The 15467-nt window shown below is 44.5% G+C and overlaps 1 protein-coding gene across 1 annotated transcript in view; it reads right to left on the bottom strand.

The window, feature by feature from the left end:
* The window catches only part of LOC126281537 (polyamine-transporting ATPase 13A3-like), a 383790-nt gene extending 369356 nt beyond the window's left edge, over positions 1-14434 (bottom strand). Inside the window, exon 1 of the mRNA XM_049980588.1 lies at positions 14085-14434. Coding sequence (XP_049836545.1) covers positions 14085-14109 — 25 coding nt within the window. The 5' untranslated portion in view covers positions 14110-14434. The remainder of the gene's footprint in view (positions 1-14084) is intronic.
* Positions 14435-15467: the final 1033 nt, after the last annotated feature.

The raw sequence follows: 15467 nt of genomic DNA, 5'->3' as shown, positions 1-15467 counted from the left end.
ATCGGTTGGAAACTTTCCTCAAGTAGCACGTTGTAGGCGCCAACCTTGTGTGAATGCTCTGAAAAGCTAAACATTTGCATATCACAGCATCTTCTTCCTGTCGGTTAAATTTCTGTAGCACGTCCTCTTCGTGGTATAGTAATTTTAATGGCCTGTAGTGTATAAAAAAGAAAAAGTGAAAACTTCGCACCACGGAGAAGTTACCCGAATGGAACGGTAATCAGTAGATAATATGATGTACGTATGCAGACAGACAAATGATTACAATATCAGAAAAAAACTGGATGATGTATTCAAAAGAAAGAGTCTTGCTAATTGAGCATATCGGTAAAGCTCTGGTCCACCTCTGGCCATTGTGCAAGCAGTTATTCGACTTGCCATTTGTTGACAGAGTCGTTAGATGTCCTGCTCAGGGATATCGTGCTAAATGCTGTTCAATTAGTGAGTCATATTGTCAAAATCCCGGTCTAGTTGGCGTACGACAGTCAGGTAGGTATCCCACCATGTCCGGGGCGTTTTCAGACTCGTGTTTGGCCTGGAATCTCATTGGCTGGAGTAGAATTATCTTGTGATGAGTACCGCTTCGAACTGAGCCCCGTGGACCAGTAGAGACTTGTCTGGAGATGCCCCGGACAACGATGGGATACCAACCTACTGCCTGACAATGAGGAGTGATGGTCTGCGGTATCTTTTCTTTTCATTTCTTTGGTTGTCTTCCGCGGTACCATTTCAGCACAGCGGTATTTCGACGATATTCTTCGACATGTTTTGTTGCGCTTCACGGCAAGTCATCCTGGGCTTACATTTCAGCAAGATAATGCCCGCCTACACACGGCGGGAGTTTCTGCTGCTTTTGTTCGTGCTTGCCCAACCCAATCTCGGACAGCCAGACCGCCGTATGTCTGCCCAGTTGAGAACGTTTGGAGCATTATGGGCAGGGCCTTCCAACCATCTCTGGATTTTGACTCTCTAAGGCGCTTATTGGACAGAATTTGCTACGATATCCCTCAAGAAGGCCCCCAACAAACGTACCAATGCCAAGCCGAATAGCTGCATGCTTAAACGACAGAGGTGGGCCAATGCCCTATTGACTTGCACAATTCGTCAAGCTTCTTCTCTTGCATAAATCATTCAGCGTTTCTGAAATTGTAATCATTCGTTTCTCTATGCATGTACATAACATTTGCCATATCGATTTCCGTCCAACTGTTATACACTCCTGGAAATTGAAATAAGAACACCGTGAATTCATAGTCCCAGGAAGGGGAAACTTTATTGACACATTCCTGGGGTCAGATACATCACATGATCACACTGACAGAACCACAGGCACATAGACACAGGCAACAGAGCATGCACAATGTCGGCACTAGTACAGTGTATATCCACCTTTCGCAGCAATGCAGGCTGCTATTCTCCCATGGAGACGATCGTAGAGATGCTGGATGTAGTCCTGTGGAACGGCTTGCCATGCCATTTCCACCTGGCGCCTCAGTTGGACCAGCGTTCGTGCTGGACGTGCAGACCGCGTGAGACGACGCTTCATCCAGTCCCAAACATGCTCAATGGGGGACAGATCCGGAGATCTTGCTGGCCAGGGTAGTTGACTTACACCTTCTAGAGCACGTTGGGTGGCACGGGATACATGCGGACGTGCATTGTCCTGTTGGAACAGCAAGTTCCCTTGCCGGTCTAGGAATGGTATAACGATGGGTTCGATGACGGTTTGGATGTACCGTGTACTATTCAGTATCCCTTCGACGATCACCAGAGGTGTACGGCCAGTGTAGGAGATCGCTCCCCACACCATGATGCCGGGTGTTGGCCCTGTGTGCCTCGGTCGTATGCAGTCCTGATTGTGGCGCTCACCTGCACGGCGCCAAACACGCATACGACCATCATTGGCACCAAAGCAGAAGCGACTCTCATCGCTGAAGACGACACGTCTCCATTCGTCCCTCCATTCACGCCTGTCGCGACACCACTGGAGGCGGGCTGCACGATGTTGGGGCGTGAGCGGAAGACGGCCTAACGGTGTGCGGGACCGTATCCCAGCTTCATGGAGACGGTTGCGAATGGTCCTCGCCGATACCCCAGGAGCAACAGTGTCCCTAATTTGCTGGGAAGTGGCGGTGCGGTCCCCTACGGCACTGCATAGGATCCTACGGTCTTGGCGTGCATCCGTGCGTCGCTGCGGTCCGGTCCCAGGTCGACGGGCACGTGCACCTTCCGCCGACCACTGGCGACAACATCGATGTACTGTGGAGACCTCACGCCCCACGTGTTGAGCAATTCGGCGGTACGTCCACCCGGCCTCCCGCATGCCCACTATACGCCCTCGCTCAAAGTCCGTCAACTGCACATACGGTTCACGTCCACGCTGTCGCGGCATGCTACCAGTGTTAAAGACTGCGATGGAGCTCCGTATGCCACGGCAAAGTGGCTGGCACTGACTGCGGCGGTGCACAAATGCTGCGCAGCTAGCGCCATTCGACGGCCAACAACCGCGGTTCCTGGTGTGTCCGCTGTGCCGTGCGTGTGATCATTGCTTGTACAGCCCTCTCGCAGTGTCCGGAGCAAGTATGGTGGGTCTGACACACCGGTGTCAATGTGTTCTTTTTTACATTTCCAGGAGTGTAATTCCTTGGTGGTTTTTTAAATTTTTTTTTCAAAGAGTGTGTTTCATGTAGCTCCGCCATGGGAGCAGGACATCTAAGTTTGGTTGCCTACCGTAAGGTGCATGAAATATTTCCCGGGCCCCTTTTACTTTCCTTACCCTGAACTAAGTCAGCACGGTCCTGCTCCTGCTTAGAATCGAGAGTCAAACCACCCGCTATGTTCCTTGTGTCGGAAGGAGCACCTCTGCAGAGGTTGGAGGGGAAAGCCGAGAGGCCGAGACAATGTGGAGCTTTGTGTCGGTCCGGTGAGGCGTGCTGCGATGGTGTAACTAGTGCCCTACTTCCCGTAAAATTGCATTGTTCTGGTTTTAGTCCCGGTTCGGCACAAAGTTATGACACACGCGGCCGATGCTCGCTCGGTTCAGGGGCAAAGCCGGCCGGAGTGACCGAGTGGTTCTAGGCGCTACAGTCTGGAACCGCGCGACCGCTACGGTCGCAGGTTCGAATCGTGGCTCGGGCATGGATGTTTGTGATGTCCTTAGGTTAGTTAGGTTTAAGTATTTCTAAGTTCTAGGGGACTGATGAGCTCAGATGTTAAGTCCTATAGTGCTCAGAGCCATTTTCAGGGGCAAAGTGACAACATCACAATATTTAATGTATTCTTATTCTGTAATTTGGTGTCAGGCATAAAACATATCAGTGAGTTTTTTTCGGACAGATTTATGGAGTTGTGGAAAGCTGTTGACCTTATTTCGTGAGCCCCCACTCCTTATATGTCTGGGGGGGGGGGGGGGGGGGAGACCTTACAAGTACATTCCTTCTCACTAAAACTGTAACATCTGAACGGAGAGCAAATAACGAAATTCTGCTTATTGTGCGGATGCAGTAGAGTGGACAGAATACATGACAGAATTTTTACATGATTTATGGATACACAAGGTGCGAAATTTAGTTCACAGGACTGCAACTTGTAGCAGCAACAATTCCTCGTACTGAGCTTGTATGGCAGATACGGATACGTCATTCCAAATTGATTCAATTCTACGCCAGAGTCCATCAGTCTTAGTGGCTGACATTTGCTGGTGCTCCAATCTCTCGGGAAATTATGACCCGATGTTTTCAGTGCACGACATATCTGGAGAACGGGCTGGCCAGGGCAGCAGTATAAATCCATCAGGACAGCAGGGGTAATACGCGGTCTTGCGTTATCTCGTTGGAAGACATCGTCACAGTCACCTGGCTTGACTTCTAAGACCGCCTTATTGGCTGCACGAACGATGTCCCACTCTGATGCAGCCAGATTCGTACTCCCAGCCGGTCATCCGTTTGTACGTTTTCTGTGGTATCTATAAATCATGTAATGCGAATCCCAGGGTTCACCCTCTACAAAGGACCCCTATATCATCATCATCTAAACCGTTCTTGCTTTTGGGCTCTAATGACTCCAGGTATAAGGTTCGTGGAACCCTAATCTTTCATCCTTGCTTCAACAATATTGACTTGTTTCTCACGCAGAAGCGCTAATGCTGCAAACACAGCACAGTGCTCTCTAACATGGGAAATGATGTCACGACTATGACTGTCGAATAAAAGGCGAGAACAAGGCTGGCAGATTGGAGCAGTTCGCACAAGGCAGACTGCTAACACGGCGTGCGAATGTGATTAGGGTTCCTCGTGACCGCAGCGCTGAGCTCGCGAGCGCCTGACGTGAGAGACGCCAAACACATAAAGGTCCACTGGACACTACGGTGGCTTTCGGCAAAAGGATACTACCGCTATTTGTTAACGCCAAATACGCCCGTAGTTTCCTTGCTGGCTATATTTCCTAATATAATCTCTTGCTTGTTGGTGATAGATTTTGAATGAACGCTCTGAAAAGTTCGGTTTAAGTCCTTGCTCACCTAAAATCTGTGATTGGGGTTAATCGTGAAAGAATAAATACTAGGAGTTACATGATCTCCATCGTGTACTAATAGTTTTACTTTGAAGAGTAATAGAAACCTATCAGGAATTTCATATAGAGACTTTCTGAACGCTTTAGATAGTGATCCTCGATTTATGGACTGTTAATTGTGGAAAATAACAAACTATCCTAGATACTTATTTGTAGCTTGGGATCTAGTAGGTGCAGATGGTTACCTTTACAACTAGACAGGATATAAGTGACATCTATTTAGTACCCACCACATATTTAACCCATTACGTATTTAATATTTACATGTACTATCTCTAAATGAAAAGCAAGAACCCAAGAACAACTGAATTTTACTTGAAAATTGTTACTTTGGTAAATTCTGTTTTATGTACCAAAGATATGTTTGTTGTCTAAATATTTGTAACGATATTCATGTGGCAACATACCCGCCAGGGTAGCCGAGAGCGCTAACTCGCTGCTTCCTGGACTAGGGTAGGCGCGCTGGCCCCGGATCGAATCCGCCCGGCGGATTAACGACGAGGGCCGGGGCCGGTGTGCCGGCCAGCCTGGATGTGGTTTTTAGGCTGTTTTCCACATCCCGACAGGTGAATACTGGGCTGATTCCCACGTTCCGCCTCAGTTACACGCGTCGCAGACGTTTGAAACACGTCGGTAGTATTTCACGATTTACACTAGATGCAGAGAGTTGGGGTACATTGTCTCTGTCCTGGGGGTGTACGGGGTGGCGGCAGGAAGGGTATCCAGCTATCCCTAACACTAACATTGCCAAATCCGTTGCAACCACGCCGACCCTGCCATCGCTGCAGGACTATGGCATAATCGAAAGAAATAATTCATGAGGCAATATAAAAATTATCCACATTTAACATAAATTATGCAGTAGTAGTATCTGAAATTGTAGACTGGTAGGTATATGAGTAAATAGTAAAGCAAAGTAAAGCATCCATCAACTGGAAGACTGTTTTGAACACCACAGTACTCTGGTAGGTGTGGTCCTGTTGGAGGTGGTATGCCGTAGCCTACCTGCGGCCTTCGAACTTACTTAACTAGTCAGTCATTGGTTGGCCTATAGTTTAGCGTGAATTCTGTACCACGATGCAGCTCGGCATTGTTCACATTAACAAAAAATGGACAAAGGTGAAGGAAGTGGCAGGTGACATAAAAATCGTAGGACTGACTGGGGATTGGACCGGAGGCTGCTGTATTTGTAGTCTGGCACTTTGTCTCCTAATTTTAAATTTTCTTTTTTTCCTTTTCGTGTAATCTACCAGTTCCTTCGTTACTTTTCTACATCAGTTTTGTGTGGATGTCACGTACCACCTCTGCACCATCGACGCAATCGTTATGCTGTTTCTTTATTACAGAGAGAGGCCAGCCCCCTGATCGAAGACGCTGACCTGCCGTACCGGGACCACTGAGGCACGGAGTAAATGTCAGACTAAAATGCCAAAGGTCCAGGGTTCAATCGCAAGTCGGTCAAAGGATTGTTTCTGTCACTTTTCACCTCCTTCATCACTAGAAATTGTTTACGTATGTCAGGATGACCAAGTTGCATTGTGATTCGGAGTACTCGAGAAACTGTACGTTCGCCTTTGACGGAATGGGTAGGTAGCTACAAAGAAAAGAAGGGCTTACCACACTGCGCTGTTAGGAACACCATTCGGATTGAGGGCAGCTTTATATTTAATACCTAAAAAACACCACAAATATTCGTCCTTTAGGGGAAACCACTAGCTTGTATGCCGGGATTGTTACTGTGGTGGTAAACCAGAACGGACGTCTACCAAAAACATACAGAACGATGGGAAAAATGTGTGAAAAGAAATGCAGAGTGTAGTGAAATGACGCTAGCCTGTAGATTGAGATGATGTACGTGAGATTTTCTAAAAAAATAAAATTTGATGTTGGTCTTCGACGTCGGATGTTGTGAGCAAATTAGGTTGTGCTCGCTGCCTGCACACCGGCCACGTTCTGAGAGACTGTTGGCAAAGCGCCGCTATTTATATCCGGGATCGATTCCCGTCGCCGACCACGCCCTTTGTTGTGGATCAGATTGCCGTCGGTGGCGTTCCTTAGGACGTTCGTACCCTCGATATTTTTGCCCTTGTTGGGTCAAATTGCTGACGAATACGAAGTAAAGTAAGTACGGAATCTCAACTGAAGACCAGTGCTCGCAGAAGCCGATTGAATCAGTCGGTGAGATATATCGCATGAGAGTGGATTTCTGGGTGTATACCTTCTGTCAATCACACTGAGACCTCTTCAGAAATCACCTACGTCACAATTTCTTTGTCTGAGAAATGGTAATTGTTTCATATTCTGCTAAACTAAGGATCCGAATGATAGAGTTGGTCGTCCATCCACATAAACTCAAAGGCGCATCAGCTCCTACATGTAAGACGTTGCTAGTAAAGGTCTGTGCTGTTCAACCCAATCTTTGGATTGGAGATAATTGCATTTCTGGCCACAAAGGAATAACATGCCTCCAATACTGGCTGTCAGCTACTAAAGCTATCAACGAAAAGTGAGGGGACTGTGAAAGTTGTAAGTTAGAAGTCAAATACGAAAACCTGCTCCCAAAATAGAAATAGTAGGATTTTCACTGACTAAAATAACATAGACCAAACACAAAATTTGAACTGTGATGTAAGTTTAAGAAGGAAACGTGTCAAAACGTGCCTCTTTTTTATGGATGGTATAGATGCATTATCATTGTGCTTCGTCTCTGGTATGATAGCCATTCGTGAGTTAGGTATTCCACGCCATTCGTATCAGCACGTGGCCATTTACTCAACAAGGGAAATCTATGAACTGAAGTATTCCGAGTGCTTACACGTTTAAATTATTTTAGAGTCACTTCCCTATGGCGTAGACGAGAAACAGTCGGCTATTTATCTAGGTGGATGAGGAAAACCGCCTGAATACTACACTCGGATTGGCCACTCTACTAGACCAATCAGTCGGCGGGCGAATACATCCAGCGCCTGGTTCACCTCCTGTCTCTCAAGGTCGCGCGCTACGCTACACGAGATGGCCGTTGATAGAACACGACGGTATACTTAAATAAACTGCGCGAGTAAAGATACCCTCTAGTCTTGTAGAATATCGTCACGTGCACACTTCCCTTAAAATACCAACACTACGGACAGACCCGAACAGATGGCGAACAGGTCTTAGCTGCTTATCTTATAGGCGTAACAACATGGCGTTGTGAACAGCTTGTAGAACTTTAGTGACCTTTACAATGATGCTATTGTCTGACGGAAGTTCCTTAGGGCTACAGATGAATGTCGGTGATATTTCAATGCCCAATGAAACACATGTAACAACGTGTTCGCTCTTTTTGGACTTACATAATAATCTTACCCGAGTCTCGATTTTCTCAAAGCATTCCTAACCGCAAAGAAAATGTTAATTCAGCTTTATCATACGTAAGTTATCTTCAGATGTTTTCTTTGTAAAAGCTGGCATCTGCCACGCAGACGATCCATCTCTTATACGGTGTCTGTACGTATGTTCCTCTCTAATAACAAGTATTCCATTTAACCGAAGGATATGACACAATGTTTAAGACACTGGATTCGTATTACGGAGGACAGCGTTTCGAATCCTTATCAGGCCATCCAGATTAAAATTTTCGTCGTGTCTGAATAGCTTAAGTAAAATTGTTCATTTAAAGTGGACACTTCTGATTTCCCGCTCCTTCCTTTCCCAGTCTGGTATAGTGATCCATCTTAATGATTTGGCCTTCGACACGACGTTAAATACTAATTTTCCTTCCTACATGCAACATACGATAACCAGCTGCACGAATGATATTGCGTTTGTGTAGCACTTGTTTTTAGTATTCGCTGTTTGCAACGACACATCTAACTAAAACGTGGCTGTCTTTAGTGTTACTTAGCCCAGTCGCATCAAATTACGAGCTGAAATCGCCTGAAGTAACTGCGGCATTTAAATGGTATGACGAACTCTGCTCGTAAATGCACGCTTCACTATGTGGATAAGCGGAGCTCAGTTTCAAGCTAATACATGGCTCTTAAATGTGTTGTAAAACGAAGCACAGCAGTGTGCGTCACATGTTAGCTGATCTCAGCAACCAACCAATATGGCAAGGAGAGTAGTTAGTGGTGACGATGAGGAAGGTTTACAGAAGGTTGCTGATATTGTTTTCAACAGTGACAACGAAGTTAGTGGTTCGTCCTTCAGTCATTCAGATTTTGAAGAACCATAAGCAATGATTCAGAGTGAATCTAGTTCGGAAAATACTGATGACAATGACGACAACGGTGAGCGTGCACTGACTCATTCAAGATGTGCAGCAGAAACTCTCGCCGTGTGTGGGCGGATATTATTTTGCTCAAATATAAGCCAAGGCTCCCTCGCCATGAAGGGCAACAAAATTTGGGGTAGAGTATCGTGCTGTAATGGTACCGCGGATGACATCCAAAAAGGTCCTGTTATCATAAGAAATGGTCCCTCAGACCATCACTCATGGATGTCGACCCGTATGGTGGGTGACAGTCAGATTGGTACACCACCATCGTCTGGCGCGCCTCCAGACTAGTTTTCACTGCTCATCGGATCTCAGTTCGAAGCGGGACTCATCACTGAAGGCAATTCTACCCCAGGCAATTCTACTCCAGGCATTGATATTCCAGGCCGAAGCCGTGTCTGCAGATGCCCTGGGCATCGGTGGGATATTTTGTAGGGCGGCCAACACCCTTATCACCGGTATCCAGAAAAACATACGGCTGTTACACTTGGAAAGTAAGGGCAACACCCTTAATGTTTTGGAAGAGATTGAAATTCTCAGAGTTCGGAAGAAATACCCTCGCTCCCCAGTTAATGCCCAGACCGATCTCAGGCACAAGGGTCTTTTAGAAGATTTTGATTACTTTAGCAGGTAGCCTTACCCCTACAGCTTACTTGTTAATAGGTTCTGTCCAATATATTATTATGCCAACTCCGGCCGTTACGCATTCAGAACCACCACATTTATTGTTATTATGGTTTTAACTAACTGCGCATTTTATATATTGGCCACCTAGTATGGTATTGGACTTCTAAAAAAAATAGACATAACGAATTGTTTATCAAATGTTCAGCACCCCCCACTCTTCATACCTTATACACGTCTTCCGGCCTCTGGCGATTCTCGCACCTCTGTGTGAGCGCTTTCCGGGTTTCGGCCAGTCAGTCAGGCCGTGTCCGCTGCCGCGAGGATCCTCTCAACTTGCGCGGTATGTTCTGATATGTTTACATGGCCCTAATTCCTCTGTTTGTTTGTGCTAATGTTCCGCTCTTCGTCGTCCGTGTTTAGGGGAGTTTTATCAGCATCGTAACGGTTCAAATGACTCTGAGCACTATGGGACTTAAACTTCTGAGATCATTAGTCCCCTAGAACTTAGAACTACTTAAACCTAACTAACCTAAGCACATCACAGACATCCATGCCCGAAGCAGGATTCGAACCTGCGACCGTAGCGGTCGCACGGTTCCAGACTGAAGCGCCTAGAACCGTCTCGGCCACATTGGCCAGCGCAATGTCGTCAGCTAATGTAATTTTTTGTATCGAAAGTTATCTGAAGCCAAGTAACGGTTTTGTAATACATAAATAAATTGAGTTTTAGCATCAGTATCTACATCTACATCTACATCCATACTCCACAAGCCACCTAACGGTGTGTGGTGGAGGGTACTTTGAGTACCTCTATCGGTTTTCCCTTCTATTCCAGTCTCGTATTGTTCGTGGAAAGAAAGATTGTCGGTATGCCTCTGTATGGGCTCTAATCTCTCTGATTTTATCATCATGGTCTATTCGCGAGATATACGTACGAGGGAGCAATATACTACTTGACTCCTCGGTGAAGATATGTTCTCGAAACTTTAACAAAAGCCCGTACCGAGCTACTGAGCGTCTTTCTTGCAGAGTCTTCCACTGGAGTTTATCTATCATCTCCGTAACACTTTCGCGATTACTAAAGTATGCAGTGGATGAAACCGTTATTCGGATGATATAAAAGTATTGCACTACGTCAGGACAGCAACAGTCCGAAATGTGTCTTGGTATAAAATAAAGGTATGCAAAAAGTATCTGTTTGCTGTCAAGTAAAACAGATAATGCTATTTGTATTAGTCTTAGTCTTAGACTATATTTAAAGTGGCGATTGCAGTAAGCAGGAAATTCTACCACTGTAGATTCGTTACCGACCGACTGAGGATAAAACCTACATTCTCTGGATGACAAATGGTAGAAGAATAGGTATGAAATATTCAAACATGGAGTTGGTAATGAAATTATCGTACATTAATGTATATTTACAGCAGCCTAAGTCTTTCTTTTCCAAATTTCAGAATAAAAAATTACGATGGTGATGGTAACATTTTGCCGTAATACGTTTAAATAAAACCCCTAACGAATGTTGAACACCGAAGTGGAACTACGAAATTTGCTCTGAAACGACGCACTGGAACAGTATTCTAACCTGTATCCATCCTTCTGACGGTGGAGCCCCTGAGAGATATTAGCAGGTGGGAATTGCGATGCACGCTGTCATTCGTTCCTGATGATTTTATTCGGTTTACATTGTCCACGGAGGACAACGTTCGGTGTTCGAGATTTGGTCCGGCACACAGTTTTTATCGCTCATGAAGTCACAGCGGTATACGCTCTGATGCACAGGGAAAGATGAATTATAATACGGTATGATATTGTTTTCTGGAGATATGGACCAAAACAAAACAGTTTACAGCTGCCAATATGTACCCTTACAAACCAATATCAAAAACGAAACGTGGAAGACGTAGAAAACGTGTAGTAATGTCTGAAGATCAGTGACAGTGTGTGTAAGCTACAATCCGTATAAAATAATGAACAATGTTCATATATAAAAAAATAAGTGGACTGTTTTAACAATAAAAAACACGTCTTACTGCTAAATTTAACGTGTAAACCAAGTAATGAGACAGTGTTTGTATCAATATTTGATAGAATAATTCTACCAAAATTTTGGTTTCTACTTCCGTCTGTTTCTAATCAGGACAGCTATATGTCAGAGATCTCGTAAAATCTCGTGTAGCGGGATCGGATTTTACGTAACAAGAACTTAATAACTATGTATTTTATATGTTCAGTACCGTCATTTGTGACCCCAAAACTGGAATGTATATTTATCACAGACGCACATTGTACTCAAAAACATCTCAGTAGCCGAAAATTATCACATAACATCTGAATGTGTAAAATAATAAGACAGAAAGCCAAGGCTAACGGCTTATGAAATAAATTACAACAGGTAAGTATAATGCAATTTCAGGCTTTTCTAAAGCGATAGCGACAGACTTTACGCGTAAATGTGGGTCTAAAGTTTTGGTTGTAAACCTGTGGCATAAGAAACTAAAGAAATAATTCACATGCAGCTACGGACCAGGCGAAAGTGCTAGAGGTGCGTTCAAAAGCAGCTACTTGTTTCGCTGTCAGGGGTATTACGTTCTGAAATGCAGTATACTGCCCAAAAATTCCTGTCTCTAACAATGACGATTTCAGTATCGAAACTGTTAACGATTCTGCTATTTTTTTTTGTTTTATTAAAGGCAAAAGACAACATGTTACTAATAAGGAATAGTTATTGCCTTCAGTTCAATAAAACTGTTTAAAACTGTTTTTAAACGCCATCATTGTCTAATGAAGTAATTAAACTTGGCGTTTCGCTTATGACTGTCAAACATTATTTTATTTCTTACTTACTGCAAGTACAATTTTGAGTTCGTAAATATGCACTCATGCGTAAACACAACAGGTATCCCAGACGTCAGGCTCTGTTTTTGCTGTGCGCATATTTACATTTGATCTGTCTGAGTGAATATAAGTAATACTATAAACTGCAATCGCAATAAGTAAGAATTAAAATACAACTGGACAGGCACAAGTGGAAACGATCATGCTAAGTAGTTACGTGAAGGCTGTGGACTCATTCAACATCGGACTCAAAAAGTTTGTTTGGACAGAGTATCCTGAAAGAATGAAATTTAAGTTAGCACAAAATAGCTTGGATAAGCATAAGACTTCCTGACGGAATAAAGCTGACTGACTGACTGTAACAAGAACATAAAATTCTTGGAGGTATAATCGGTATATTATATATATCATATTCGTTACGCTTCGTTTAATTTATAAACCATCTTTAGTGGTCTGTGATACATATTTCTTTAAGAATTTTATAATTGCTTTATGTAATGATTCCAGATAAATTTCTTTATTATAGTTTTGGTTGTTCTCTTGTTTTTAAGTAAGTAATAAAGAACATTTTTTAAAGTTTCGCAATGTTAAAATCCTATTTGGTTATACTTCTGACTCTGTATTACGTACGTAAAACAAAAACTTATTACGGGCCTCTGAAGGTGCTTCATAAATAAAAAGATGCGAAATACATGGAGCAAAATCAAACAGCTTTCACTTACTTGCATAGACGGACCACATTTCTAGGAATAGAGAGTCAACAAAGGAAAGACAGAAGACTTCAATAATTATTTAGATAAAAATCAATTTGTAATATACCACGTTTTAAAATCGCACTCAAGAGTATGAAATAATTTATCGTAGCCCCATACAGCTTTCTAACAGCATACAGATTATTCTGATTATCTGGGTTTTGAATTTTTAATAGCAGTGGAAAAACTTGTAAGATTTAAACCGAAAAACGTCTGGATCATACAGTAGGTAACAGTAAGGTGTGAACTATTCAAGCATCAGTTGTGTGTTCCATGCACTCCACTTTTGTCGTTTTAAATCTTAGAAGCCTTTTTATGGCTTTTACAATAAACAACCACAAATTTTCAGGACTACCTGTATGGAGATAGGAATCTGTGTAGGGCTAGAAGTAATTATTTTATACTGTTAGTCCGATTTAAAAACCGTGCTTTGTTAAAAATTGATATTTTATTTAAATAATTATTTTCTTCTTTTTGATCTTCCGTAAGAGAAATTTTTCAGTCGAATGGAAAACATTTTAATGGGATTAAAGCAGAGCGATATGGTAAATTTCAGGTTTATGCCAGTTCCTGTCAACCTGAGGCAACCAGCATAGTGCTTCCTCCTGCGTATCTCTTTCGAAAAGACCGCGAAATTAAAAATATGAGAGGGTCATGCTCACACGGAGGCTTCCATCGATCGGTCTTCCCGCCAAACTCTCGCTACTGGAAGAGGAAAAAGGGGAAATGGCAGTGCTACACAAAGTACCCTCCGCCACACATCAGGCAAGAAAGCGAGTAACTGTTGTATCGGCATCCGGTTCTGAGCTATGCTGAAAGTTTGACGTCAGTAGCCCATTGGAAAATAAGTGTAAAATCAGTTGCAAAATTTGTACTGAAGAGACAAACAGAGAGACAAGAAAGCGGACTGGAGCAAAAAAATAATGAGAACCCGAAAGTTTGCAAGGATTCGGGTTCGAGCATCGAAATGACTGAAGGGCTTAATTCATAAGCTGGTTTCAAAATCGAAAGATTGGTTCTGAAGGAGTATAACTCACTCAGCTGCCGAACGTTGTCATTCATTCCCGAACGTCGTCTGTCGCCGGTGCACTCGGTGTCAAGTGATCGCCCAAGAGATCAGGAGATATCGATTCTTTTTCCCGAAGAGATAGCGTGTGTCACCGAAACATAACGCCAGCGGCGGCACCTCGGGAGCAGGTAGGCGCGGCGAGGGTTGGCGTGCGCTCGCTAGCCGGGACAGCGTCTGTTGTGGGTGGCGGCGGCGGCGGCGGCAGCAGGTGCGTTCGCGTAGGTCGGAGCGTGCAGTCGCGGAGTCGCCGGCTGCGGCTGTCGAACTGACCACGGAGAACCGGCCCGCGGACCGTCGACCGAGCACCGGGCGCCCCCCACTCCACTCGCCCGCGGAACCGGGAAACTGCACGGCCCCGCACCGCCTGGCCCTCCTCAAGGACAAGCTGCGCCGCTGCCGCCCTCCGCTGGTCGCGGATGCACCGCGCCGCACCTTATGCAATTCCCTCTACCTACAATGGGGTAACCCGGCCAGTACCGCCATTTGGCTTCCTGGCAGCGAAAACACTCGTCCGAAAGTGTGGGGACCTCGTACGAGGACTATTTCGTTTTAGAAATACCATCGGTAGCGAAATTAAAAGGTGAAAACTCGACATAGCTTCGTGCAGATGTGTTGCGTAGTATGTCCGTCGATCGCGTCACATCGCAGTTTTCATTTCTGAGCCCGCAGTGAACAAGTAAAGATGCACAGAACAATACAATCTTCCGCCAATATACATAGGGGTCCAAAAAAATGTATCCACTGTTTAAAAGTCCATAACTGGCAAACAAATAGACAGAGTTGTCTCATCTTTGGTAGTGTAATAGTTTGTAGTTCCGGCAATCGCCACACAAGCGTTGTATTGCGTTGTTTTGTTTTGTCAGATGACAGTCGCCAGATAGTCAGTGTTTTGTTCTTAGTTGCACCTAGTTACTCGAGTAAACATGGCTGGCGCAAGGCTTACATTCGATGAAAGGAAGTCAGTTCTGAAGTGGTATTTTAAGTACGAAAATATTAATGAGGTTCAACGGCAATGGCGAAATGAGTATCAAACAGAGCCACCGACACGTTTAACGATTCGTCGCATTCGAGAGAAATCTGAAGTCGAAGGCTGTGTTAAAGATGTACACAAACAACGATCTGGACGACCTGTAACAGTAACAAGTCCCGCTAACTCCCGTCGTGTGTCACAACAATTCACTCGCTCACCACAGAAGCCTGTGAGACAGTTTGCGCGCGAAACTGGAGTGAGTCGCTCAAGTGTTCGGCGAATTTTGAAGACAGCAAAGTAGAAGTGCTACATCCCACAATTGCTACACGCAATGAACGAGGACGACCCAGATCGTAGAATGAAGTACTGCGAGTGGTTTAT

Source organism: Schistocerca gregaria, chromosome 7, assembly GCF_023897955.1.
Source record: "Schistocerca gregaria isolate iqSchGreg1 chromosome 7, iqSchGreg1.2, whole genome shotgun sequence".
In the NCBI taxonomy this organism is placed as follows: Eukaryota; Metazoa; Arthropoda; class Insecta; order Orthoptera; family Acrididae; genus Schistocerca; species Schistocerca gregaria.
The sequence above is the reverse complement of the archived record's forward strand: the minus strand, read 5'-3'. Positions and strand labels throughout refer to the sequence as shown.